The sequence below is a fragment of the Bombina bombina genome, chromosome 5 (assembly GCF_027579735.1).
Source record: "Bombina bombina isolate aBomBom1 chromosome 5, aBomBom1.pri, whole genome shotgun sequence".
In the NCBI taxonomy this organism is placed as follows: Eukaryota; Metazoa; Chordata; class Amphibia; order Anura; family Bombinatoridae; genus Bombina; species Bombina bombina.
Window position 1 is genome coordinate 291,876,553 of NC_069503.1, and position 27,825 is coordinate 291,904,377.

Consider the following 27,825-nt stretch of genomic DNA (forward strand, 5'->3'; position numbering starts at 1 on the left):
TAAAGCGTCAGAGGGCTCAGCATTTGTTCTCACACCAGATCTACTGCGCTTCCCCTAAAGCCCAGGCAGCTTAGATAAAACCTCTGTGAGGGTAGTATTCATAACTGCGGCCATATCTTGCAGGGTGAAAGAATTAGACGCACTAGAAGTACTTGGCGTCGCTTGTGCTGGCGTTAATGGTTGTGACACTTGGGGAGAATTAGATGACATAACCTGATTCCCTTCTGACTGAGAATCATCCTGCAACATACTTTTAGTAGCTAAAATATGTTCTTTGCAATTTATTGACCTTTCAGTGCATGAGGGACACATTCTAAGTGGGGGTTCCACAATGGCTTCTAAACATATTGAACAATTACTTTCCTCAATGTCAGACATGTTGAACAGGCTAGTAATGACTACAAACAAGCATGAAAACACTTTATTTAGTGAAAAAAATAACAATCTTAAAAAACTGTACTGCGCCTTTAAGAGAAAAAAAGCATACACGTTCTGCAAAACTGCTTTAAAATGCACCGAATTTTTCACATTTTTGACAGCAGACTCAATATGTGTAGTTAAGTTTGCCCCACAAGAAAATTTTACATTTAACCCTTTATTGTGCAAACCGGATTGAAATAAGGCCTAAATCCGGAAAAAACACGCCCAGCACCTTGCCACATCCCTGCTGTGTTGCCTACCTGCCCTCAGGTTTTGAAAATATGGGGTTAAAGCTTCGATTTGGCCAAAAACATCCACAAGGGCCCTCAGGAGTTGGAGCTTGCTGCTTGCTGAGTGAAAACAACTGCGCATCTGAGGCACGAAAATAGGCCCCGCCCATCTCACTCGATGTCTCTACAGCCTCAAAGAACCGCACCAGAGCGGTTTTAAACTAGCCATGTGGGTTCTGAGACCCAAAAAAGAAGCCAAGTGTACCCTCAATAAAGATGCCCAAAAAACGTTATTGCCCACAAAACGTTTTAACAGCACTGCCAGTTTATAAAATGTTTGCCCACAAACATTCAAAAACTTTGTGTCAACCATTTTTTAATAGCCTCTTATGCAAGCTTAGTAATGCCTTTCTATAGCACTTAGGATTACTGCTTACCCTTACCCTCATGGGGATACTGTCAGCCTTTCTGAAATACACAGTCTCTCCAGAAAAAATGACTGAACTTACCTCATGCTGTATAGCATAAAAACGTTCCTCACACTGAAGTTTCCTGTACTCCTCAGCCTCTGTGGGAACAGCACTGGATCTTAGTTACAAATGCTAAGATCATCATCCTCCAGGCAGAAGTCTTCATCCATCTGCTGCCTGAGAGTAAATAGTACACACCGGTACCATTTAAAACAAAAAACTCTTGCTTGAAGAACTTAAAAACTAATATTTTATCACCTTTTTCACTTTACCCTTCCTAGTACTTAGAGTAGGCAAAGAGAATAACTGGGGGGTGGAGTTAAGGGATGGGGCTGGAGCTATATAGACAGCTCTGCTGTGGTGCTCTTTGTCACTTCCTGTTAGCAGGAGGATAATATCCCACAAGTAAAGGATGAATCCGTGCACTCGTCGTACCTTATAGAAGAAACCTGCATTTTTCGCCGCTAATTTAGCCATTTGAAAATCGGCATCGGTAATAAAAGAATTAGCCAGCGTGAGAGCCTTAATTCTATCCAAAATATCATCTAATGGGGTCTCAACCTTAAGAGACTCCTCTAAAGCCTCGAACCAAAAAGCTGCTGCAGTAGTAACTGGAGCAATGCAAGCTATAGGTTGAAGAAGAAAACCCTGATGAATAAACAATTTCTTTAGAAGACCCTCTAATTTGTTATCCATAGGATCTTTGAAAGCACAACTGTCCTCAATAGATATAGTTGTACGCTTAGCTAGGGTAGAAATAGCTCCCTCCACCTTAGGGACCGTTTGCCAATAATCCCGAATGGTGTCAGATATGGGAAACATTTTCTTAAAATTAGGAGGGGGAGAGAACGGAATGCCTTGGTCTATCCCATTCCTTAGTAACAATGTCCGAAATTCTTTTAGGGACTGGAAAAACATCAGTGTAAGTAGGTACCTCTAAATATTTATCCATCTTACACAATTTCTCTGGTGGTATCACAATAGGGTCACAATCATCCAGAGTCGCTAAAACCTCCCGGAGTAACAGGCGGAGGTGTTCAAGCTATATATATATATACAGCTCTGCTGTGGTGCTCTTTGCCACTTCCTGTTAGCAGGAGGATAATATCCCACAAGTAATGATGAATTAAACTATTAATTAACCTACCCTAACAATTATACTAAAATTACATTAAACTATATTAAACTATTAATTAACCTACCCTAACTATTATACTAAAATTACATTAAACTAGATTCAACTAATAATTAACCTACTCTAACTGTTATACTAAAATTACATTAAACTACAAATTAAATTAACTATATTATATATTTAAAAACCTAACCCTACTCAAATTATTTAAATCCTATTGGCTGATCCAATCAGCCAATAGGATTGAGCTTGCATTCTATTGGCTGATTAGATCAGCCAATAGGATGAAAGCTCAATCATATTAGCTGATTGCAACAGCAATAGGATTTTTTCTACCTTAATTCCGATTGGCTGATAGAATTCTATCAGCCAATTAGAATCTAAGGGACGCAATCTTGGATGACGTCATTTAAAGTGAAACTTCATTGTTCAAGAAGACATTGATTGAAGAGGATGCTCCGCTCCGGATGTCTTGAAGATGGAGCCGCTCTGCGCCGGATGGATGAAGATAGAAGATTCCGTCTGGAGGAAGACTTCGGCCCGCTTGGATGAAGACTTCTGCCGGCTTCGCTGAGGACTTCTGCCGCTTCATTGAGGATGGATGTCGGGTGTTCAAAAACTGTAAGTGGATCTTCGGAAGTTAGTGTTTTTTTAAGGGTTTATTGGGTGGGTTTTAATTTTTAGATTAGGGACTTTGTGCGGAAAAAGAGCTAAATGCCCTTTTAAGGGCAATGTCCATCCAAATGCTCTTTTCAGGGCAATGGGGAGCTTAGGTTTTTTAGATTAGGTTTTTATTTGGAGGGTTTGGCTGTGTGGGTGGTGGGTTTTACTGTTGGGGGGTATTTGTATTTTTATTTACAGGTAAAAGAGCTGATTTCTTTGGGGCAATGCCCCGCAAAAGGCCCTTTAAAGGGCCATTAGTAGTTTATTGTAGACTAGGGTTTTTTTTTTTTGGAGGGGGTTTATTTTCATAGGGCTCTTAGATTAGGTGTAATTAGTTTAAATATTTGATAATTTATTTTTTATTTTGTGTATTTTAGTGTTTTGGTTTTTTTTGTAACTTAGTGTTTTTTATTTTGTGTAACTTAGTTATTTTTTTGTAACTTTGTAATTTTTAATAGTAGATTTAAATAGGGTTAGGTTTTTAAATATACAATATAGTTAATTTAATTTGTAATTTAATGTAATTTTAGTATAACAGTTAGGGTAGTTAATTATTAGTTTAATGTAGTTTATTGTAATTTTAATATAACAGTTAGGGTAGATTAATTAATAGTTTAATATAGTTTAATTTAAATCTAAAGGTAAGTTTAAATTTATTATATAAGATAGGGATGATGTTTTTTAATGTACAGTTAGCGGATTTTAATGTACAGTTAGCGGATAGGGGTTAATACATTTATTTAGTTGTGGAGGGGTCTGGGAGCGGTGAAATAGGGGTTAAAATTTTTAGTATAGTGGCGGTGTTTAGTGACAGGATATAAATAAAGCTGGGGGAAAGCCGAATAGCAGCGAGATCGATGACTGTTAGTTAACAACAGTCCGCTGCTCATCGCCCCGTACTTCGTGCGCGGCTTTTTGACAGCTTTTTAAATAAATAAGGAGAGCATATTCGGGTCCACGGCCGCAATGTTAGGCGATATTAGGCGAACATATTGGTGCCATTGAATGCAGCACAGTTGACGGCTTGATAAGTAGGCCTCTATATATAAATTATTTTTAAAAGTTTCTCCTTTTATGGAGTATTGCAGCAAATCTCAGCATCCAGACCGTTATAATACTACTGCTCATTTGCTGCTGCTTATTTGCTGAAGTCCTTATAGAATTCCTATAGGCAACCGTTGATATTAAAGGGATAGGAAAGTCACGATTAAACTTGCATGATTCAGACAGGGTATGTTATTTTAAGACACTTTTAAATCCACTTCTATTTTTAAATGTGCTTCGTTATCTTGGGATCCATTGTTGAAAAAGATCCCACATATCCTACACTAGTGGGATCTAGCTGTTGATTGGTGCCTGCACACATTTGTGATTGGCTAACTAGATGTGTTCAGCTCGCTGCCAGTAGTGCAATGCTCTTCCTTCAGCAAAGGATAACAAGATAATGAAGCAAGTTTGATAATAGAAGTAAATTGGAAAATTGTTTAAAATTGTATGTTCTATCCAAATCATAAAAGAAAATGTTGGGGTTTCCTGTACCTTTAAAAATTTTTTTAAAAAAAGAGCTTCTCATAGGCTAAAGGGAAAGATTAATAAACATAAGTTATAATGTTTATTTAAAAAAAAAAAAAAAAAGCAAACATAGTTTACCAACACAAACATTCCACTAGATTGAATTCACCCGTAGCAAAAAGGGATAAATATGTAGCAAGCGTCAGATGATATGTTAGCTACAATGCATTCAGAAATCCCATTAAAAGTATAGGCAGCCACAGCCTCAAGAGCTCTTGCTACCTTGTTCTTGCTACCATTTGTAGCAAGGGAATTTGTGTTAGAGTGTAGGTGGCGCTAGAAGTAAATCAAGCAGTGGGTTAATAAACGAATTGTCTAAGCCTATTTCATTCAGCCTCCAACATTGGGTTTCGAATATAATATAAGTCTGGCTAATACCGTTTAGCAAACTAGGTAGTGCAGAAGGGAAATAAATTTCTAAAACTAGTTTCTAAAATCTCATAACAAATTTATTCAAAAAAAATTCAAAGCATAAAAATCAACACACACAGTCATACATGTGGCCCATGCTAATCATCCAATCACCTTTCAAAAATCACAATGTCACAATATGTTCAATTAAAACAGTGAAAATACAACAGCATAAAATCACTTTGTGTATACAAATAATTATGGCGATAAAAGTGTTAAGGCAATCAGGCTTAGAAAATATAGGCAATATAAAGTCTCTTATATTGATCCTTCCTCGATATAAGATTTTGCTTAGTCCATGGATCTACTACTATGGCAATCAGGATCAGGTAACAGCTGTCTCAAATTGATTAGGGCTTTCTTTTGAGACAGCTGTTACCTGATCCTGATTGCCACCTACACTCTAACACAAATTCCCTTTAACCAAAACTACCTAGGAAGGAGGTAGTATAAGAGGTTGGCTACGTGGGTTGAGTCCAGCGCTCCACTTCACTGTTTCATACAATTACCATTTGTAGCAAGCAAAGTGTGATAGCTGATTATTTGCTACTTGTAGCTGGTAAAAGCTCTCGCTACAGGTAGGTAATGCCGTTTAATCTAGCCCTTAGTTAATACTATTATTTCATTGTCTCTAATGGGGCTACATTTTCTAATACCTAAAAATTCTAGATGGCAAAAATCTAATGTATCTCACTAAAATGTGAAGAAAGAGGATGTTTTTTTAATAACATTCTTATATTGTAAATATATTCATACAAATGTGTTTTTGAAAACATCTGCTACAACCTACATAATATAAAAAACAAATGTATGCTTACCAAATAAATTCATTTCTTTCCTGGCAGGAAGAGTCCACAACTTCATTCCTTATGGTTGGGAAATACAACACCTGTCCACCAGGAAGAGGCCAAGACATCCCAGCCAAAGACTTAAATATACCTTCTACTTCCCCTATCCTCCCAGTCATTCGGCAAAGGGAACAAGGAAAAGTAGTAGAAAATTAGGGTATAAGGGTGCTAGAAGAAATTATAAAAAGGGAGCCGCCTAAACAAAAATATCAAGGGCGGGGTTGTGGACTCTCCCTGCCAGGAAAGAAAGGAATTTACCTGGTAAGTATACATTTTGTTTTCTTTCCATAAGGCCGGGAGAGCCCACGACTTGCTGTTCCTTACTTTTGGGAAACCCCCACCCAAGCTCCAGAGGACACTGAAGGAATAACGGGAGGGAACAAAAAGGAGGCAGACCCGAATCTGAGAGCACCACAGCCTACAAAACCTTTCTCCCGAAAGCTGCTTCAGCCGAAGCAAGCGCATAAAACTTGTAAAATTTAAAAAAAAAGTATGTAAGGAGGACAAGGTAGCCACCTTAAAATCTGATCCAGAGAGGCTTCATTCTTAAGGGCCCAGGAAGTAGCTACTGCTCTAGTGGAATGAGCCGTAATCCTCTCAGGAGGCTGTTGTCCCACTGTCTCATAAGCTAGGCGGATGCCACTCCTTAACCAGAAAGACAGGGAAGACTTAGTGGCCTTATGACCCCTACGTTTACCTGCATAGATGACAAACAAAGATGAAGATTGTCTGAACTCCTTAGCAGCCTGAAGATTAAACTTCAAGGCATGAACCACATCTAAATTGTGGAGCAAACGTTCCTTCACCGAGGAAGGATTGGGACACAAGGAAGGAAAAACAATCTCCTTATTAATGTTACGATCTAACACCTCCTTAGGAAGGAAACCTAATTTAGTACGTAAAACCAAAGTTAGGGGGATCACATTGCAAGGCAGAAATCTCAGAGACTCTGCGAGCATAGAAAATAGCCTACAGAAACAGAACCTTCGTGGATAACAGTTTAATGTCAACATTATGCATTGACTCAAACGGAGCCTGCTGCAACACACGAAGAACAAGGTTGAGACTCTAAGGTGGAGCCACCCTTCTAAACACAGTCAGGGCCTTAACAAAGGACTGCACATCAGGAAGCCCAGCTAATCTCTTGTGCAGCAACACCGACAAGGCCGATATCTGTCCCTTCAGAGATAGACCCTTCTCCAATCCATCCTGGAGAAAAGAAACAATTCTGGCAACCTTAAACTTATGCCAAGAAAAACCACGCTCTTCACACCAGTGCAGATAAGTCCACCACACCTTATGGTCGATGCGTTGAGTAACTGGCTTACGAGCTTGAATCAAAGTTCAAATAAGACTCTCAGAGAAACCTCTCTTGGCTAAGACTAAGCATTCAATCTCCACACAGTCAGCCTCAAAGAATCTAGATTTTTATGTAGGAAGGGACCCTGTAGTAGCAGGTCCCTACGACAGGGTAACCTCCATGGACGAGATAAGGACATCCCCTCCAGATCCGCGAACCAAGTCCTTCTCAGCCAGGATGGAGCAATTAGAATTACTGATGCTTGCTCCTGTTTCATCCGAACCACCACACGGGGGAGAAGAGGTAATGGAGGAAATAGATATATGAATCTGAACCTCCAGGGAACTGCTAGAGTATCTATTAGTTCTGCTTGAGGATCCCTCAATCTCGACCCGTACCTGGGTAGTTTAGCATTTAGACGGGAGGCCATGAGGTCTATCTCCGGCATCCCCCATCTGGACTATATCTCTGCAAATACCTCGAGGTGGAGAGACCATTCCCCCGGGTGAAAAGATTGCCTGCTGAGGAAGTCTGCTTCCCAGTTGTCCACACCCGGAATGTGGATTGCTGACAGCATACAGTTGTGGGTCTCTGCCCATTCCAGGATTTGATAAACCTTTCTCATCGTTAAGGAACTTCTCGTTCCTCCCTGATGGTTGATGTAGGCTACCAAAGTTATATTGTCTGATTGGAATCTGATAAACTGGGACGAACCCAGAAGAGCCCAAGCCTTCAGGGCATTGAAGATTACCCGAAGATCCAAAATATTGATCGGTAACTTGGACTCCTCCTGAGGCCACAAACCCTGTGCCTTCCTGGCACCCCAAATGGCTCCCCAGCCAGATAGACTTGCGTCCGTAGTCACAATCTCCCAAGATGGTCTCAAGAAGCACATGCCTTGGGACAAGTGATCTAGACAGAGCCACCAAGAAAGCAAATTTCTCAACATGCTGTCCAGTATTATCTTTTGGGAATGGTCGCCATTCCATTGTCTCAGCATGCATAGTTGTAAAGGTCTGAGATAGAATCTGGCAAAAGGAATGATGCCCATAAAGGACAACATGAGGCCAATAACCTCAATACACTGGGCCCCAGAAGGACTTACGGAGGCCTGGAGGGCAAGGCAAGCTGATGTTAGCGTGCAACGTCTCTGATCCGTTAGAAAAATCTTCATGGATACAGAGTTCATAACTGTACCCAGGAAATTCACCCTGGTATTTGGAGTAAGAGAACTTTTTTCCAAGTTTATCTTCCATCCATGTGATCGAAGAAGTCTTAGAAGGAATTCCGAGTGCTCCCTTTCTAGACGAAAAGATGGTGCCTGTACTAAGATATTGTCCAGGTAAGGTGCTACTGCGATATCTTGTGTTCTGGCAACCACTTGGAGAGCTCCCAGAACCTTCGTAAATATTTTCTCGAGCAGTAGCCAAACGGAAGTGCAATGAACTGGAAGTGTTGGTCCAGAAAGGCAAAACTTATGAATTGAAAATGATCCTTGTGTATCGGAACGTGAAGGTATGAATCCTTCAGGTCTATGGTAGTCATAAACTGCCCTTCCTGAACCAGGGGAAGGATTGATCTTATTGTCTCCATCTTGAAGGATAGGACACTTAGAAATTTGAATCCAGAATTGGACGAAAAAATCCCTCCTTTTTGGGAACCACGAAGAGGTTTGAATAAAACCCCAGACCTCTTTCTGATGCAGGTACGGGACAATTACTCCTAAAGAGAATAGATCCCGTACGCAACAAAAAAAGGCAGTTCTCTTCTCTGGACTTGTAGACAGTCTGGAGAGAAGGAATCTGCCCCTGGGCAGATGAGACTTGAATCCTGTCCCTGAGATACGATCTCCAGAACCCAAGGGCCCTGAACATCCTGAACCAAGCGCCTGAGAAAAGCGTAAATCTGCCCCCTACTCAATCCGATCCCAGACCGGGGGCCTCCCCTTCATACCAATTTGTTATTGGCGGGTTTCTTTGACTGTTTGGACTTGTTCTAGGACTGAGCCGGCTTCCAAGTACTCTTGGGCTGCTCGGGCTTGGATGAGGATTGTGATCGTTGGGACTTATCCGAAACAAAAGAAAAAAACATTGTCCCCTAGGTCTGTTCTTCTTATCCTGTGGAAGGAAGGCTCCTTTCCCTCCAGTAACCGTGGAAATGATGGAGTCCAGAGACCTGGTCCGAATAAGATCTTCCCTTTGAAGGGAAGAGAAAGTAACCTGTATTTAGAAGTCATATCCGCAGACCAAGACTTCAACCAGAGAGCCTGGAAGGCTAGAACCACAAAACTTGAAGCCTTTGCGTTTAGACGTATAATTTGCATATTCACATAACAGATGAAGACATTAACAATTCTTAATGCCTTAATCCTCTCCTGAATATCATCGAGGGGAGAATCCACCTCAACAAGGTCAGACAGAGAGTTACACCAGTAGGTAGCTGCTCCAGCCACTGCGGCTACTGCTGCCGCCGGTTGAAATAAAAAAAAATGTGTATTGGAACATTCTCCTTCGGAAAATGTCCAACTTCTTGCCCATAGGCGCCCTAAAGGACAAACTCTCCTCAAGGGGGAAAGAAGTACGCTTAGCTAGCGTCGAAATGGAGCCATCCACCTTAGGGATGTAACCCCACAATTCTATTTGAAAGTCAGGGACCGGGAACAATTTCTTAAAAGTTGCTGATGGAGAAGTTCAGATTCTTTTCCATTCGTTACTAATAAAGTTCGCCATATGAACTGGTACAAGAAAAGTATGTGGGACCATTCTGTCTTCGTAGACCCTGTCTAACTTAGGGATCTTAGGTTCCTCAGGTAACGTAGCCTCTGGAACTACTAGAATAGACAGGACCTTATTTAGTAAAAAAACGCAGATGTTTAATTTTGAATCTAAAGGAGGGTTCCTCTGCCGGAGGAGACTTGGTAACAGACGTCTCCCACTCAGAAAGTTCACCCTCTGACTCTACTCATCCTCGGATAGCTGAGACATACAGGCTAGATCCGATAGGAATTTAGATTACTCTAAGTAGGGATAACTATGCTTAACCTTTCTCTTACGTTTCCCAGAGATAGGTAGGGCACTTAGGGCTGCAGACACCGCCAATTGTAGCTGCGCAGTTTAGTCCGTAGGAAAAAGGCCCCGTCCAGATGGAGAATTAGCTGTACCACGGGGAACTGCATGTGAAGCGGTTTGAGTAGACAAGGCAGACATTTCTCGGTTCATAGAAACCTGAGAGGTTGATGGCTCAGAAGGACTAATTGTGCTATGGGTATTGGCAGACTTAGCTGCCTTCTTAGACTTTAAAAGGCTGCTTAGGCAATTAGAACAAAATTGAGCAGGCGGGCAAACCACAGCCTCCTCACAATATAAACAGGTATTATTATTCACTACAGAAGGAGTGTAACGCTCTAACGTAGTATCAGAGTCCTCCATAGCTTTGGTACGTAATTACACAGATGGAATAAAAAACATTAGAAAAACAATTTTTTTATATAAAACAGACACCTTTACAATCCCAATGGCTGGGCACTCACCACTTCCTAGACCCAGACAAATGATCAGTGAAACACTCTCCTCAGGAGTGCTGTCTGCAGCAGTATCGCAAGGAAGTGAAAGAGGCCGAACCTGGTCATGTGGTGCCCAAGACAAGACATTCCCTGCTATGCAAAAGAGTGCTAAGCTAATATGAGTTGCGCAACACTCAAAAAGGATTGTAAAACCTGTCTGTTCCAAAGCCAAAACACACAGTCTTATGAGCCCAAACCTAATGCAGAACATAAAAATCCCCATAACTGTTTCCAATAATCTCCCTAAAAGAGATATTAACCCTTGATCCTATTGAGGTATAGAGGAGTCACACTGTGACCTATACAGGAGTCCCTGCTATAACAATAAAGCAGACTTACCCTATAGGATCCATGCTGTTGAACAGATACAGCCTCTCAAGTGTGACAGCCTTGTAGCGACGTTCTGACAGGGACCTGAATGATTAAAAGTAAGCAGTGAAACTCGTCAACACTGATTGCTCAGGAGTTGTTAGCTAACAGTCTGGATGGTTTCGCAGAAAACCTTTCCCTGCATCTCCAGACTTTAACTTTCATCAATACTCTCACTGAGAGATTTATATGATTACTTAAAACTCCAGTCCTCTCTTGACGGGAACATACACATTACACGACTATCCGAATCTTCTGACACTTTACTGACACCTCCTCTGGGAGGATAGGGGAAGTGGAAGAGATTTTTAAGCCTTTGGCTGGGGTGTCTTTGCCTCCTCCTGGTGGCCAAGTGTTGTATTTTCCAACAGTAAGGAATGAAGTTGTGGACTCTCCCTGCCTTATGGAAAGAAAATAAAATCATGAGAATCTTAAACATAACATTTTCATTACTGTGTTTGAGATACAAAATTAAAGATCACTTTCTTGACAAGGCATATAGTTCATATAGCTTGATGCCTATATTGAGCAGACGCGCGGGCAGGGCTGTCAATCACCCCGATAAGAAGTAGGGGGAGATTGATACCCACCATATAACAGGTTGAGAATAGGGTTGAGAAGCAGCTTCTTAAATCTCGACTGCATACTCACTCATGCGAATCTGCAGCCCATGGGGCTGAGACCCCTTGATAAATCTTGGCCTTACTGACTGTACTGCCTGATAACAGGTTCATGAAAAAAAAAATGTGGGCAATAGCTGTTGAAAACCATAAGAATAGAAGGCCCACTTGGGGGTGCTAAAAGCTAATTTTGATCATGATTTGGAGAGTGGCATTACCACTATATGTGCAGTGCTATATAAAAAATATATATACTTACCGATAAATTGCTTTTTTTCGGAATAATGTGAATCCTTCGATGTCCATAACATGTGGGATATTTCCCGGCCACTAGGAGGTCAAGAACCCTTACAACACAAGAGCTTTAATCCCCTCCTCTCCCCACTCAGTTTACGTATAGCCGAGAAGAGGAAAGAGACATAAAAGGTAGGACAGACCGAAAGCAGAGTTAACTGTCGCCCATATATACAAAAATTAGGACAGGCTATGGACTATAAATTCTGTTTTCTTTCTTAGCTGTCCATAACATGTGGGATACAATACCCAAGCTTTCCGAAAAGAATGACTAAGCCAAGATGGCAGAGCCACCACTGTAGTTTTTATACCCTTCCTGGGTCCTGAAAAATGGACAAACTAGAGGTTTGCGTAAATTCTACTGTTGCCTGAAGTTAAAATTTTAAGGCTCTGAGCACATCCAGATTGCTAGAAGGAAGAGAACCTTCCAAGACAGCATATTTAGGTCCAAGTTATGCATAGCTTCAAAGGATGTACCATGTAAAACAGAAGTAATCTGGAAGCTTGTGATCCAGTTGGATGTCATTAGATCCACATCTGGAAGGCCCCACTTCAGAAACAACTGATTGAACATTCTCCTGGATGGACAGACTGATGACTGAGGTAATCGGCCAATTGTTCACTCCTGGAATATGAATAGCTGACAGGATACATAGATTGTTCTCCACTAAAGAGAGAATGTGAGACCATCCTTCATGGCTAAGTGACTGCAAATCTCTCCTTGATGGTTGTTGAAAGCCACCTCTGTGATATAGTATGATTGGAAACAAATACATTTCTGTTGCTTAAGAAGAGGCCAGGCCTAAAGTACCCAAAAAATCTCAAAGAGCTCTAAGATGTTGCCTTTCAGCCTTGCCTCCCAAGTAGACCATACTCCCTAAGTCCTCCTTAGCCCCCAGACTGCCCCCCAACCAAAAAAACTCCTGTCTGTAGCGACTGAGGACAAAGATGAAAACGAGCAAACAGAACGCCGTCTGATGTTGCCACCATGAGGGCCACCACTTCTGAGGGAGAATTATCTATTTGCAGGGGAAGAGAACTTGCTGAAGTTTTGTTCTGCAATTATCTGTGGGAAAAACACTCATCTGAACAGAATCTATGATAATTCCCGGGAAGACCACTTTTGTGGCTGGAATTAAGGATCTTTTGGGCACATGGATTTTCCAGCTGTGATCCTAAAGGAAGGGAATTAATAACTAGGTATGGGCCATAGCCAAAGAAAGAGAAGGAGCTTGGATTAAAATGTCAGCCACACAGGTGATAGCAACCGCAGGCCTTAGTTGAAGGCTTGTCTGGGAAAAGTTTTCTTAATAGTGTCCATTAGGTCCCTAAACAAAGAACTATCTTCAATAGGAATAACATATTGTCTTGCTAATGTCAAAATGGCCCACCTTAAGATCTGCTTCCCAAACTTCCAGATTCTTTTCTGAAAGCGGATACATTCTTTTAAACCTGTTAAAAGGAACAAAGGGAATGCCTGGCTTTTTCCACTCCTTTCTTATGTAGTCTGTAACCAAAGTCCTTTAGTCCTGCAGAGCCTTAAAGACTCGATTTAGCTTATTAAACAGGTTTAGAGTCCTCAGAATTAGATTCTGAGAGATCTAAAATTTTTAAAACTTCCTAAAGGAGGTACTGGATATGAATCTAAAAGTGGAATCAAGCTCAGCAGCATGCTCTGGTTCCACAGAGGAAATTTTACCCTCAGAACTCTCTGAGTCTGACTCTGCAGTCAGGCCTTTGTAAAATAGTTTTCAATAGGGTTTGAGATGAAGGACCTTGTGTACTGATTGATAAATTAGGGGTTAAATCTCAAAATTTTGGCTAACGCTTGCCTGGTTTAGTCCTGGGGCAGAGTGTATTGACACCTTGTAGTGTCAATTGTCATTTTTAGAATTCTTGTGCTGGACATGTTAAAAACCAGCTATGGAAAATCTTGTCAATTAAGGGCAAGGTTACGAGTGGCATCCTAACTTGTGCGCGAGCAATAAGGGGTTTATTGCAGCCCTTTGCGCACATCGAAAGTAGCACGCATATCAGTGTAAAGTAAACACGTTCGCTCGAGTGCAATTGACTTAAACGTGCGTTGGAATAGCACAACTTCACCTTCAGAGCTCTGGTTAACAGTTAGCACTCGACTAAAAAGTTGCACAAAAAACATCAAAATTACATTTAAAAGCAGGGTGGCTAAAAATCAATGATTTTTTTTTTAAATAGTATTTTTTTTTTCTTAAATGCTTTTTCAGTAAAAATCTATTTAAATGAAGTTTCTATTTAAGATACATTATAATCTAAAGGTTATCCATCCTGAAATATAGATTACTTTTTTAATATATAGCAAGATGTTGTATATTTATGGCTGTAATGTTTAATTTTTTTTGGTAAATTAATTTCATTAATCCATTCAAAATGTCATGCTCGGGTTTCTGTTAGATTATTTTGGGCAATTTTTCTATCTTGAAGATATTATTACATATTATTGATTTTGTAGTTCTCAAAACTGTGAATTTGTGTCTGCAGAAATAACATGCCCCTTCTTCACAGCAAAAATGTTATAAAGTAAACATACAGAGTTGAGAAATAGATCATGAAAGAAAACTTTTGGGTTTTATATAGAGTATACGATTTTCAGATTTACTTCTATTATCAAATGTGCTTTATTCTGTTGGTATCCTTTGTTGAACGAGAACAAAGGTCTACTGGGGCTCATCTGAACACATTGAGACAGTGACAAGCAGTTAGCCCACAGTAGTACATTGCTTCTGAGCATACCTGCAGTGCAGAAATAAATTATTTGATCCCCTGCTGATTTTGTACGTTTGCCCACTGACAAAGAAATGATCTGTCTATAATTTTTATTTGAACAGTGAGAGACAGAATAACAACAAAAAATCCAGAAAAACGCATTTCAAAAAAGTTATAAATTGATTTGCATTTTAATGAGTGAAATAAGTATTTGACCCCTTTGCAAAACATGACTTAGTGCTTGGTGGCAAAACCCTTGTTGGCAATCACAGAGGACAGACGTTTCTTGTAGTTGGCCACCAGGTTTGCACACATCTCATGAAGGATTTTGTCCCACTCCTCTTTGCAGATCCTCTCCATGTCATTAAGGTTTTGAGGCTGACATTTGGCAACTCGAACCTTCAGCTCACTGCACAGATTTTCTATGGGATTAAGGTCTGGAGACTGGCTAGGCCACTCTAGGATCTTAATGTGCTACTTCTTGAGCAACTCTTTTGTTGCCTTGTCCGTGTGTTTTGGGTCATTGTCATGCTGGAATACCCATCCACGACCCATTTTCAATGCCCTGGCTGAGGGAAGGGCCTCGTCCATCGTCCCTTTGATGCGTTGAAGTTGTCCTGTCCCCTTAGCAGAAAAACACCCCCAAAGCGTAATGTTTCCACCTACATGTTTGACGGTGGCGATTGTGTTCTTAGGGTCATAGGCAGCATTCCTCCTCCTCCATTTTGGTCTCATCTGACCACAACACTTTCACCCAGTTCTCCTCTGAATCATTCAGATGTTCATTTGCAAACTTCAGACGGACCTGTACATGTGCTTTCTTGAGCAGGGGGACCTTGCGGGCGCTGCAGGATTTCAGTCCTTCACGACGTAGTGTGTTACCAATTGTTTTCTTGGTGACTATGGTCCCCGCTGCCTTGAGATCATTGACAAGATCCTCCCGAGTAGTTCTGGGCTGATTCCTCACCGTTCTCATGATCATTGAAACTCCACGAGGTGAGATCTTGCATGGAGTTTAACAAAAAATCAGTAAAGAACTGTTAGAAGAGTACAAATCTTGCATGGAGCCCCAGACCAAGGGATATTGACAGTTATTTTGCTTTTCTTCAATTGCAAATAATCGCACCAACTGTTGTCGCCTTCTCACCAAGCTGCTTGGCGATGGTCTTGTAGCCCATTCCAGCCTTGTGTAGGTCTACAATCTTGTCCCTGACATCCTTGGAAAGCTCTAAGGTCTTGGCCATGGTGGAGAGTTTGGAATCTGATTGATTGGTTCTGTGGACAGGTGTCTTTTATACAGCTAACAAGCTGACATTAGGAGCAAACTCTTTAAGAGAGTGCTCCTAATCTCAGCTCGTTACTTGTATAAAAGACACCTGGGAGCCAGAAATGTTGCTGATTGATAGGGGATCAAATACTTATTACACTCATTAAAATGCAAATCAATTTATAACTTTTTTGAAATGCGTTTTTCTGGATTTTTTTGTTGTTATTCTGTCTCTCACTGACTACCACTGAAATTATAGACTGATCATTTATTTGCCAGTGGACAAACGTACAAAATCAGCAGAGGATCAAATAATTTTTTCCCTTACTGTATGTACGCTTTTCAACAATGGATACAAAGAGTACAAAGCAAATTAGATTAAAAATTAAAAATTGCATGTTCTTTTGACTTTACTGACCCTTTAATGCCATTAATCCTGGTAAACTATGTACACCGAATCAACCTATACTAAGTTTCAAGAAGCTCACTGAATAGAAGATTGTTTGGAGTGGAAGAGATCTGCACAGGGACCTAAGGGTGAGGAGGTAGTGTCAAGCATTAAAAATAAAATATGTTATTGTTTTAGTTACATAAAACTACTTTAATTGTTATTATTAAAGGGACAGTAAACCCCAAACAATTATTTCATGATTTGGATAGAACATACAATTTTAAACAACTTTTCAATTTACTTCTATTATCAAATATGCTTCATTATTTATTATCTTGTTATCTTTTTGCTAAATGAACAGCATTGCACTACTGGATGCTAGCTGAATACATCTAAGTTAGCCAATCACAAGAGACAAATGTGTGCAGGTGTTCTGTAATATTTTTCTACCTTGTTACGTTTTCCGACCTACGTAACAAGTACGGCCAAGCCTACATCTAGACAGAGCACTCTCATATCCGCCATGTTTGTTTGAAATGGAGGCTGATGTTAAAATAGTGATCGGATGGTTATATTTGGCTATTTTGAGTGCAGATCTTGCTGAAACATAAAACATTAAAGGGAAGTCTGAACCCAAAATCGGCTGGCTCCTTAGCTTAGATGCCTTCTTTTTTAAATAAAGATAGCAAGAAAACAATGAAAAATTGATAATAAGAGTAAATTAGAAAGTTGCTTAAAATTGCATGCTCTATCTGAATCATGACCGAAAAAAATTGGGTTCAGTGTCCTTTAAAACATAAACAAATAAAAAAATAAACATTCATTTTATACATTTATTTTTCAGGCTAGAGATATCAATTATTTGTTCTTACATAGCCTGAGAAATACATTTATAAAATTAACGCTATTATCACAAGCTAATACCATACATAATATTTTGTGTTTATGTTTTAATTTTTTATGTTTCAGCGAGATCTACACTCAAAACAGCCAAATATAACCATCCAATAACTATTTTAACATCAGCCTCTGTTTGATATTAAACCGCTTTATTTCCTCTGCGTCTGCCCGATTTACATGTAGGTGTGGCTGTACACGTTACGTAGGTAGGAAAATGTAAAGCGGTCGGAAACTTATACAGAACACAGGCACCAACTAGTAGGATATGTATGTGTGTGTGTGTGTGTATATATATATATATATATATATATATATATATATATATATATATATATGGAAAAAGCAAGATAGCGTCAGCACTTCTTCATATAAAATTTTACTTTATTGAGGTTTCAGACAAAGGTAAAAACAGCGACGTTTCGAGTCAACACAGACCCTTAGTCATGACTAAGGGTCTGTGTTGACTCGAAACGTCGCTGTTTTTACCTTTGTCTGAAATAAAGTAAAATTTTATATGAAGAAGTGCTGACGCTATCTTGCTTTTTCCATATCCATAAATGTGGGCTGGCAGACCCCACTCAGTGATCGTGCACTGCTGGAATTTGAAAAAAGGTTGCTGAAAAAATAGCATTAAGAAAGGTGCTGGACTTATCTGTTAAAGTTGTATATATATATATATATATATATATATATATATATATATATATATATATATATATGGAAAACAGTAGGCCTAGTATGCAGCAAAATAGTTCATAGTTTATATCAGTAGTGCACGTACGCCTGAGGGTCATGCAACTCCTCACAAATATATCCAAATAGAACAAGAAATGGTGTCAGCACTGTTTCTTCTTTGTTATGGTCACTCTGACCCTTAGTATATGTGGGTACAAATGTATTTCTATGTGTATTTACAGACATATATACACATATAAACACATAAATACATATATAAGTGCATTGAAGCCCTTTGAAGTAAAATAAGTGTTTAACTGTGTATTTAATATAACTATTTCCCATTCAATGTTCTACACATAAGGGAATATGTTCTAAGTAGTTTTATATAGGTGTAGATATATATTTTACCAAAATACAATCATATATATATATAGAATAATGGATTTATGAATAAATAGAACATATTCTACTATGTGAAGAACATTCATTTGTGAAATGTTAATATTTCATGTCAGGTTAGCACACTTGAGAAAATGCGATCGGGTTTGCTCGACTTGTTGGCTGTTATTCTGATATTCTAACATTAGCATTTAGCACACGTCGGGTTAGCGCATGAGCGAAAACGTTTTACTTTCAACTTGTAATACGTGCGATACCCGACCCACGCAAAAAAACTAAAGCAGTTAACACACGAGCGGGAGCACTAAATACCGCTCCACTCATAATCTAGCCCTAAATCTGTAGTGACATACAAAGCATAAAAAACCTTGACATCAGTTTGGGCTCTTGTACTTCAGCAATTCATAAAACTTTACACTTTACTTTCATTTTATGTTTCAGTAAACATTAAAACAAACATTAGATATGTTGAGTTTAGACTGTTAAATTAATTGACCTGCAAATTTCTGTAACATAGTTATATGAATACTGTGGTCCGTTCAACAACGTCAGATTGTTTATTCTTCATCACATTCTTTCCCACTGTAAAAAAGGTGCTTTTAAATGCCACATTCCAATCCTAATGCCAATAAGTCACTAGAGCATATTTTCCCACAAGAACTGATATCATGTAGAAAATTCATCCTACTAAAATCTGCTGGCATTTTCACCTTTATATGTCATGAAGATAACACTGAAAATCAGTACAAGGTGTATCTACATTTATCTAGAAGTTATATTAGTCTAGTATAGCTGTGTACAAATATATTAGTCTAGTATAGCTGTGTACAAATATATTAGTCTAGTATAGCTGTGTACAAATATATTAGTCTAGTATAGTTGTGTACAAATATATTAGTCTAGTATAGCTGTGTACAAATATATTAGTCTAGTATAGCTGTGTACAAATATATTAGTCTAGTATAGCTGTGTACAAATATATTAGTCTAGTATAGCTGTGTACAAATATATTAGTCTAGTATAGCTGTGTACAAATATATTAGTCTAGTATAGCTGTGTACAAATATATTAGTCTAGTATAGCTGTGTACAAATATATTAGTCTACTATAGTTGTGTACAAATATATTAGTCTAGTATAGCTGTGTACAAATATATTAGTCTAGTATAGCTGTGTACAAATATATTAATCTAGTATAGCTGTGTACAAATATATTAGTCTAGTATAGCTGTGTACAAATATATTAGTCTAGTATAGCTGTGTACAAATATATTAGTCTAGTATAGCTGTGTACAAATATATTAGTCTAGTATAGTTGTGTACAAATATATTAGTCTAGTATAGCTGTGTACAAATATATTAGTCTAGTATAGCTGTGTACAAATATATTAGTCTAGTATAGCTGTGTACAAATATATTAGTCTAGTATAGCTGTGTACAAATATATTAGTCTAGTATAGCTGTGTACAAATATATTAGTCTAGTATAGCTGTGTACAAATATATTAGTCTAGTATAGATGTGTACAAATATATTAGTCTAGTATAGTTGTGTACAAATATATTAGTCTAGTATAGCTGTGTACAAATATATTGGTCTAGTATAGCTGTGTACAAATATATTGGTCTAGTGTAGCTGTGTACAAATATATTGGTCTAGTGTAGCTGTGTACAAATATATTGGTCTAGTGTAGCTGTGTACAAATATATTGGTCTAGTGTAGCTGTGTACAAATACTGGTGCACAGGCCATCACAAGATATGTGCATATGCCCCCAGAAAAACAGTAATAACTTATATTAGAATAATTTTAGCTAATGGAAGTATATTGCAAAAATGCTTCTATTTCAAATTGAAATGCACCCATGCACATTTCATTTGTGACCTTTCTATCCCTTTAAGTACACCCCTATGCATGAATTACATACCGAATCTTAAAACAAGACAACATGAACATTTTCACTGTTGGTATTATCATAGGACATTTTACTATCCTAATACAGACAGCCATATGTTGGCATTAAAATAGTTACTGTAAAGCCTGCAAAAAATAAAAATAAAGTTTTTGTTTAAACAGCCAACTCTGCTTACCTGCTATTTTGATTCTATTGGACAGATTACTATATCACTTTGTGTAAAATAAACACATAGGAGTTAAACACATAGGTTAAGTCCTGATTTGTAGCCAGAAGCATTGCAGCTCCTGAGCTGAACAGAGCCAGTGACTTACAGGTTCATGTGACTGTCTCTGCTGATTGTCTTACTGGTTTCCTGCTCAGATCAAGGGTTCTCTACGGCTCCAGATCAAGACTATGGGGCCGATTAATCAAGTGTCGGGCAGACACAATGCGCTGTAGCAGATCATGTCCACCCAACATTGATAAATGCCGACAGCATATGGTGTCGGCATTTATCATTGCACAAGCATTTCATGTGAAATGCTTGTGCAACCCTCCCCCCTCACAGTTAAGAAGCAGCGGTCTTAAGATCGCTGCTTCTTAAGTTATGTTTCAGGGGAACCTGAAACTACGGGGGGGTAGCAGATTCCGCTGCTTGATAAATCTACCCCTTTACCTTTGACCTCGATCACAATCTATCAGCCACATTTTTTTTGGTGAACTTTCAGGGAAAATGGCATTTTTTTGCTTTGAGACAACCACAATCACAGGTTTTAGGTTGTTACTTGGAACCGAAATCACGTTAACAGCTTGCAGATAAAAGCCCTGTTTATAACATGAAACCCAACAATACTCTGCAATCACAATCCATTTTCTTGATACTTTTTTTTTTCATTACCATCTTTTCACTTTCAGGATCCCATTCTAATTTCAATGTCAATGTCAGAATAAAAAGGCTGAGCATTAGCGTTTATATTTAAAGAACCATTCCAGCCAAAAAATGCTTTGGAACAGAAGCACTTTTGTAATATACATGTATGAGCAAAAATGTTTTCATTAAATGTTATAGCTGTTTCAAAAGTGTATTTAAGTATGCACCGTGCACCAGCACTTTAGACACAACACTTGTTCAGAGAGCCTAAGGTGCTTGTACCCTCTAGTAATGACTCAATTTGCTAATCACTGACATGGTACAAGTTCCACTGGGGCTCTGAGCAGCTGCACTATATAAAATGCTAACACTAAAACAGTGATAACTTTTGCTGGAAGCACTTTTGCCCATGCACGTATTCACAAATCGAATTAGTCTATGTGCATTAGTCTATGTCCCTTTAACACCGGAATATCCCTTTAACACTGGAATATCCCTTTAAACGAGGGCAGCCATACAACAAAGTGCTAGGTAGACAGACAGATAGATAGATAGAGAATATGCGCTCTCACCAGCATTTGTTAGAACTACCAACAACCGAACAAATATTAATGTTTTTCTTTAATTCCAGCTTATTATTATTTGTTTGTATTGCATCAATATGTAAAGCAAATAGGGAACGCAATATAATTTTAGTATGCCAACCCTACTCTACAGCCATCTTTTGCTCAACTAATACAGAAACACACATAATAGTTGTGACTATCACTATTCTCATGAGCACGGGAAATCATCTTAAAGGGACAGTAAACATAACAAATAATGTTACATAATGTGCAGCATTTTGTAACATTATCCTAGCAACACCTTAAAAAACGATTGAGAGATTTAGCCCCCCTCCCCAAAGGCATACTTACCTTCCGTTCCTCTCATGGGGCTCTATTACATATGCGCCCGCAAAAGCCGGTTTTGGTATCACATATATGGCGTAGCATGCAAGTTACGCAAGTGTATTTTACCCGTCGCCCGCATTTTTTACTCCCATAGACTAACATAGAACTGGAGCGCAATTCGGTATCCAATATACAGCACAAGGACTTACGCGCGCAGAATTGAGAAAATCTACTCCATTCTCCTCTCGCCACACATGGCAGGTGCAGCAACCCTTGCACTGACTAAAAAAGCAAAGTAAATCCCTGAAAGCCTTAAGAAAAACATACATCTATCACATGCTTTTTCATTTGCTTTTCAAAACAAGGGAGAACTAGTTCATGTAAACATTGTGAGCACGCCCGTGGATTGTGGCAGACACTGCACTAATTGGCTAAAATGAAAGTCAATAGATAATAAATACAATGTCATGTGATCAGGGGACTGTCAGAAGCTTAAAGGGGCACTGAACCCAAGTTTTTTCTTTTGTGATTCAGATAGAGCATGCAATTTTAAGCAACTTTCTAATTTACTCCTATTATCAAATTTTTTTTTTGTTCTCTTGCTATCTTTATTTGAAAAAGAAGGTATCTAAGCTTTTATTTTTTTGGTTCAGAACTCTGGACAGCACTTTTGTATTGGTGAAACAGAGCAGAAAAAAGGGCGCCTCCTAGTGTAGCCAATTTTATAAAAGGAATAATGCAAAAGTAAGCATACTCACAATGTGTGAAGGCAGAGATAATGCCTAGGTGAACGTTCTGGGAACTTCACAGTGTCCCAGCTAACTGTGCACTTTGCTGAGGGCTGCTCCTCCCAAACGCAGAAAAGATATCTGTAATCTGGAAATCAAGAAAGAAAACAAGAGGGCGACCCCTAGTGCAAATCAATGTGGAACCAGTGATGAATATCTGTAACTGCTTGCGAATGGATACTCACAAAAAGTATTGCACCTAATAGTGCAAATGAAGCATACTAGGAATATTATGGTGTCCTAGTGCACAAATCTGCCCAAAAAGCACTGTCGTGATGTATGATGAACTTCAAATATATCAGGATGATGAAAAAACAGAGAACTCCAGTGTCAATAAAAAAGTTTAATTAAAAAAATACACAGATCTACAATGACATCTGTAGTAAAATTGCAACGCGTTTCTAAGCGCTAACCACGCTTTTTCCTCAGGCAAATGATCATTTGCCTGAGGAAAAAGCGTGGTTAGCGCTTAGAAACGACAGTGCTTTTTGGGCAGATTTGTGCACTAGGACACCATAATATTCCTAGTATGCTTCATTTGCACTATTAGGTGCAATACTTTTTGTGAGTATCCATTCGCAAGCAGTTACAGATATTCATCACTGGTTCCACATTGATTTGCACTAGGGGTCGCCCTCTTGTTTTCTTTCTTGACTTTTGTATTGGTGGAAGAATGTATCCACCAATCAGCCAGAACAAACCCAGGTTGTTCACCAAAAATGGGCCGGCATCCTCTATCTGAATCACAAAAGAAAAAATTTGGGTTCAGTGTCCCTTTAACTACAAGTTAATCACAGAGGTAAAAAGTATATTAATATAACAGTGTTGGTTATGCAAAACAAGGGAATGGGTAATAAAGGGATTATCTATATTTTAAAACAACACACATTCTGGTGTTGACTGTCCCTTTAAGGATGGGTGAGGATACCACAGGCTAAATAAAATATTTCATATGCAATCATAAGGGTAAAGGAAATACAATGTAAACAATTTAGAACACTCCAGCAGGTAAAGTGGATCATTGGGAACAAATAAAGGGAAGAACATTTTTGAGTAAAATGTCCCTTTAAACCTTGCTGCCCACTTAATTATTATAATCAATATTCCTCCTCTGCAATTGTGTCAAACCAATCACAAACAGCACAACCTCTCACCTGACAATGCACACCCTATCAGTAACATCAGTATTATATATACCCATGTGTCAATTTATATTGGATGTGAGATACATTGATTTACATCTTATAAGTGAATATTACTATATGTACCCTTCATACACAAATATTTGAGTTATAGTACAAGAATATGTCATAAACATGATAATATTACCTGTTTTTATTGCCGTTTCAACACAGATCATATTATATGTTTTAACAATATTAGTGTAATAAAACACACCATGACAATTACATGGTAAATAACAGAGGACAAGGTTTATGGTGAACTATAATATTTTTATTTTTTTGGCTTCTTGGATGAGGGAGCTGAGTTGATTGCACTGTTCTCTTTGTTTGAGCAGATTCTGGTGTTTCTGCTGGTCTGCTGGTCACAGATGATAGGCTGGAGGCAGTGTCCTGCTGGTGTGTAAAGTGCTCAACCAACACACACAAGAGTTGATTCTGTTCTCTCCATCTATTGTCCATCTGCATCTGCATATCAGACAGAATTCGCATCATCTGTGACTGGTTTTAATAACGATGCTGCCATTTCCCTCTGCAGCTCTATGCTACATTTGTGTAACCTCTCTTGGCCACTGAAGAACCTCTCTTGGCTCTTGATGAAGCTTTCTTGGCTCCTGAAGAACCTCTCTTGGCCTCTCTTTATGCTCTCAGTGCTTGTGACGAGCCTCCTCTGGAGTGCAATGAATTCCTCACACAGGGGAGAATATAATTCATCCACAGGCTCTTGAGCAACAGGGCTGACAGTTGCTTGATGGTCAGGTTCAGTTGTATCTTCTGCTGCTTGAGGGTCAGGTTCAATTGTATTTCTGCTGCTTGAGGGTCAGGTTCAGTTGTATCTTCTGCTGCTTGAGGGTCAGGTTCAGCTGTATCTTCTGCTGCTTGAGGGTCAGGTTCAGCTGTATCTTCTTCTGCTTGAGGGTCAGGTTCAGCTGTATATTCTGTTGCTTGAGGGTCAGGTTCAGCTGTATCTTCTGCTGCTTGAGGGGGAGCTGTAGTTTCTGCTGTATTTCCATCTTCAGATATTGGAGCTCGTACCATGGAAGAGGATGGTGGAGCTCATCCAATGAAAGAGGATGGTGGAGCTCGTCCCATGGAAGCGGATGGTGGAGCTTGTCCCATGGAAGAGGATGGTGGAGCTCATCACATTGAAGAAGATGGTGGAGGTCGTCCCATGGAAGAGGATGGTGGAGCTCGTCCCATGGAAGAGGATGGTGGAGCACGTCCCATGAAAGAGGATGGTGGAGCTCTCATGGATGATTGGTAGCCCCACTGATGACCAGTGTGTGACCACTCAGGCTCTACAATCGGCACTTCTTGTGACATAGTCTGTGGGTAATATCCATGATTGACATGAGATTGTGATGAGGGGCATGTAAATACATGGACCCTTTTTGGCTGTCTTGGCTCCCCCTCAAAACAAAAGGAAGGATATTCCTCTGGCCAGGAATCTTGCCAGGGGTCATATGGCAATGGCATCACTCCCGGGTCCTCAACTGAAGCCATCCAACCATACTCATGTCTGGGAGCATACTGTTAGTGCGGTTGCCTGAATACTGGTGGTGGTGGTGGTGGCATGGCTGTTTGGTGGTGGTGGTGGCATGGCTGTTTGGATCCTTGTGACAGGAGGTGCTGTGGAGGAGTTAAAAGATGAGCGGGATTAGTACAGTCAGATATATGTCCATGTGGGCATACAATGTACATTGATACATGCTAGGGCCTATACTGATTCACATGTCAAACTCATTAGCATGCATGTGCACATTGTGAGTTGGTCTATGAGGGATTTGAATATAAGCAGTATATAGGGATGTGTTTCATACAATACTTATGTGTACATGTCAATGGTTAAATAATGTGTTCTTTAAGTGAAACTATGGTCACACAATTTACTTTAGCCTGATCTAGGCACTGAACCTGCTTTATTGAGCTAAATGTATTGGGATGGCTATAGTGTCTATTTAATGAAAACTCTACATGTGGCTTGTGGCCAGTGTTACTCTAAGACATGTTAGTATTGCACTATTCCACCTCATATCATGAATTGCATTGTGTTATGTAGCAGTAATGTCAAGTATAATTGGAGATGTTTTTGAAAGTACACCAAATACCATGCTCCTCATCATGTCCATGAATGTGTTATAATAAAGGATGTTGTACCGCAACTACATATAATACAGGTGTGTGGGATGTTACTCACCAGCATGATGTGCTGTGGGTGCAACCCCTGAGTCACGAGCCACTGGAAGTCCACGGACTGATGTGATCTCCTGCCAGGTGTTGTAATTCCACCTCTTTTTCAGGCCCTCTACAGTCCTCCTCTGCGGGGCCACGCTGTTGACAGCATCCTCTACTGACAACCATGTAGTTTTTCTCTTCTTTGCCCTTCTCCTGCCCGAAGAGGGCCCTGTAATTGTCCATGATGGTCTGGACTAGGGCAACATTTTCTGCAAATGAGAAGTTTGGACATCTCAGCCTATCATCCTCCATGGCCACTTGGCTTCCTCCCTGTGATGTCCCTGGCAGTGTGGGTTCCTCCCTATCCTCTCCCTCCTCCCACCTTCTGTCTCCATGTGCACCCTCTGTCCCTCTCCTGGATGTGCCTGCTCTCTGGCATCTCTCCTCCCATTATCCCTTCTGGCTCTCCCTCTCCACTTACTCCCTGACGGGGGGCCCACTGCTCCTCCTGTCTTCTCCAATACTCCTCTCCCTGCCACTCCTCTCCCCTCCCCTCCTCCCTACCTCTTCCTTCCATCCTCACACTAATCACACTACACACACTCCCATTTCAGTCACACACAATTACAATCAAACACTCAGCCTATCACATTGTAAAAATAAAATAAAATATGTGAGGTGTTAGAAAAAAAAGTGTGGTGTATTTGTATATGTATGCAATTTGTGCAATATGTCAGAATATGTGTAAGTTTAAAAGCTCACTCAATTCACCAATGCGACCTAACTATTCTGTTTGCGCCACTCTCTCTACTCTCACTAATCCTCCACTCCTGGACTGTGTGTTGTAGCTCAACGAACAATCCAAACACACTGAAGAAAATGGCGGCTGCGCATGGGTTTATATATGAATTTGAATAGCGTAATTACGTGTCACATTTTTAGTTTAATTCCTGCGCCGTATATGTAATCTCGCCCATGATTCTTACCCCTCTCAAAAGCGTGTCACGACTGCACTGTCTAATCACAGCAAGCCTCATCTCGCCATTGAACTGAATGTAGTGCGCTCCCGTGCTGGGTACACTGAGTTCTATGCTGCCATCGGGCGCGCTGTGATTACACAGCGCACCCATAAGGAACTTTTGAGAAGAAAAATAAATCATAAGAGGCTTGCGAGGAATGAAACTATAACTTTTTTGGGGGGTTAATCTCTCGATCTCTTTTGTTTTTTAAGGTGTCACTATGATAATGTTACTTAACTCTGCACATAGTGCAGAATTATGTAACATTATTTTTTACGTTTACTGTCCCTTTAGAAATACCTCTTTAAAAACATCTACATTTTTCTTCTATCATTCTAGATATCATTTAATTAAAAAACAGAATTTATGTTTACCTGATAAATTTCTTTCTCCAACGGTGTGTCCGGTCCACGGCGTCATCCTTACTTGTGGGGATATTCTCTTCCCCAACAGGAAATGGCAAAGAGCCCAGCAAAGCTGGTCACATGATCCCTCCTAGGCTCCGCCTACCCCAGTCATTCGACCGACGTTAAGGAGGAATATTTGCATAGGAGAAACCATATGGTACCGTGGTGACTGTAGTTAAAGAAAATAAAATATCAGACCTGATTAAAAAAACCAGGGCGGGCCGTGGACCGGACACACCGTTGGAGAAAGAAATTTATCAGGTAAACATAAATTCTGTTTTCTCCAACATAGGTGTGTCCGGTCCACGGCGTCATCCTTACTTGTG

The 27,825-nt window shown here is 39.7% G+C and overlaps 2 protein-coding genes across 3 annotated transcripts in view; both read right to left on the reverse strand.

The window, feature by feature from the left end:
- CDK6 (cyclin dependent kinase 6) overlaps window positions 1–27,825 on the reverse strand; it is a 919,339-nt gene that overhangs the window by 502,521 nt on the left and 388,993 nt on the right. The window lies entirely within an intron of this gene.
- Window positions 24,151–26,331, reverse strand: LOC128660282 (P-selectin glycoprotein ligand 1-like). Its single transcript, XM_053714047.1, has 2 exons — window positions 26,096–26,331; window positions 24,151–25,527 (listed from the first exon to the last, which is right to left on the reverse strand). The coding sequence occupies exon 2, from the start codon at window positions 24,934–24,936 to the stop codon at window positions 24,538–24,540; it is 399 nt and encodes a 132-aa protein (XP_053570022.1). The 5' UTR covers window positions 24,937–25,527; window positions 26,096–26,331; the 3' UTR covers window positions 24,151–24,537.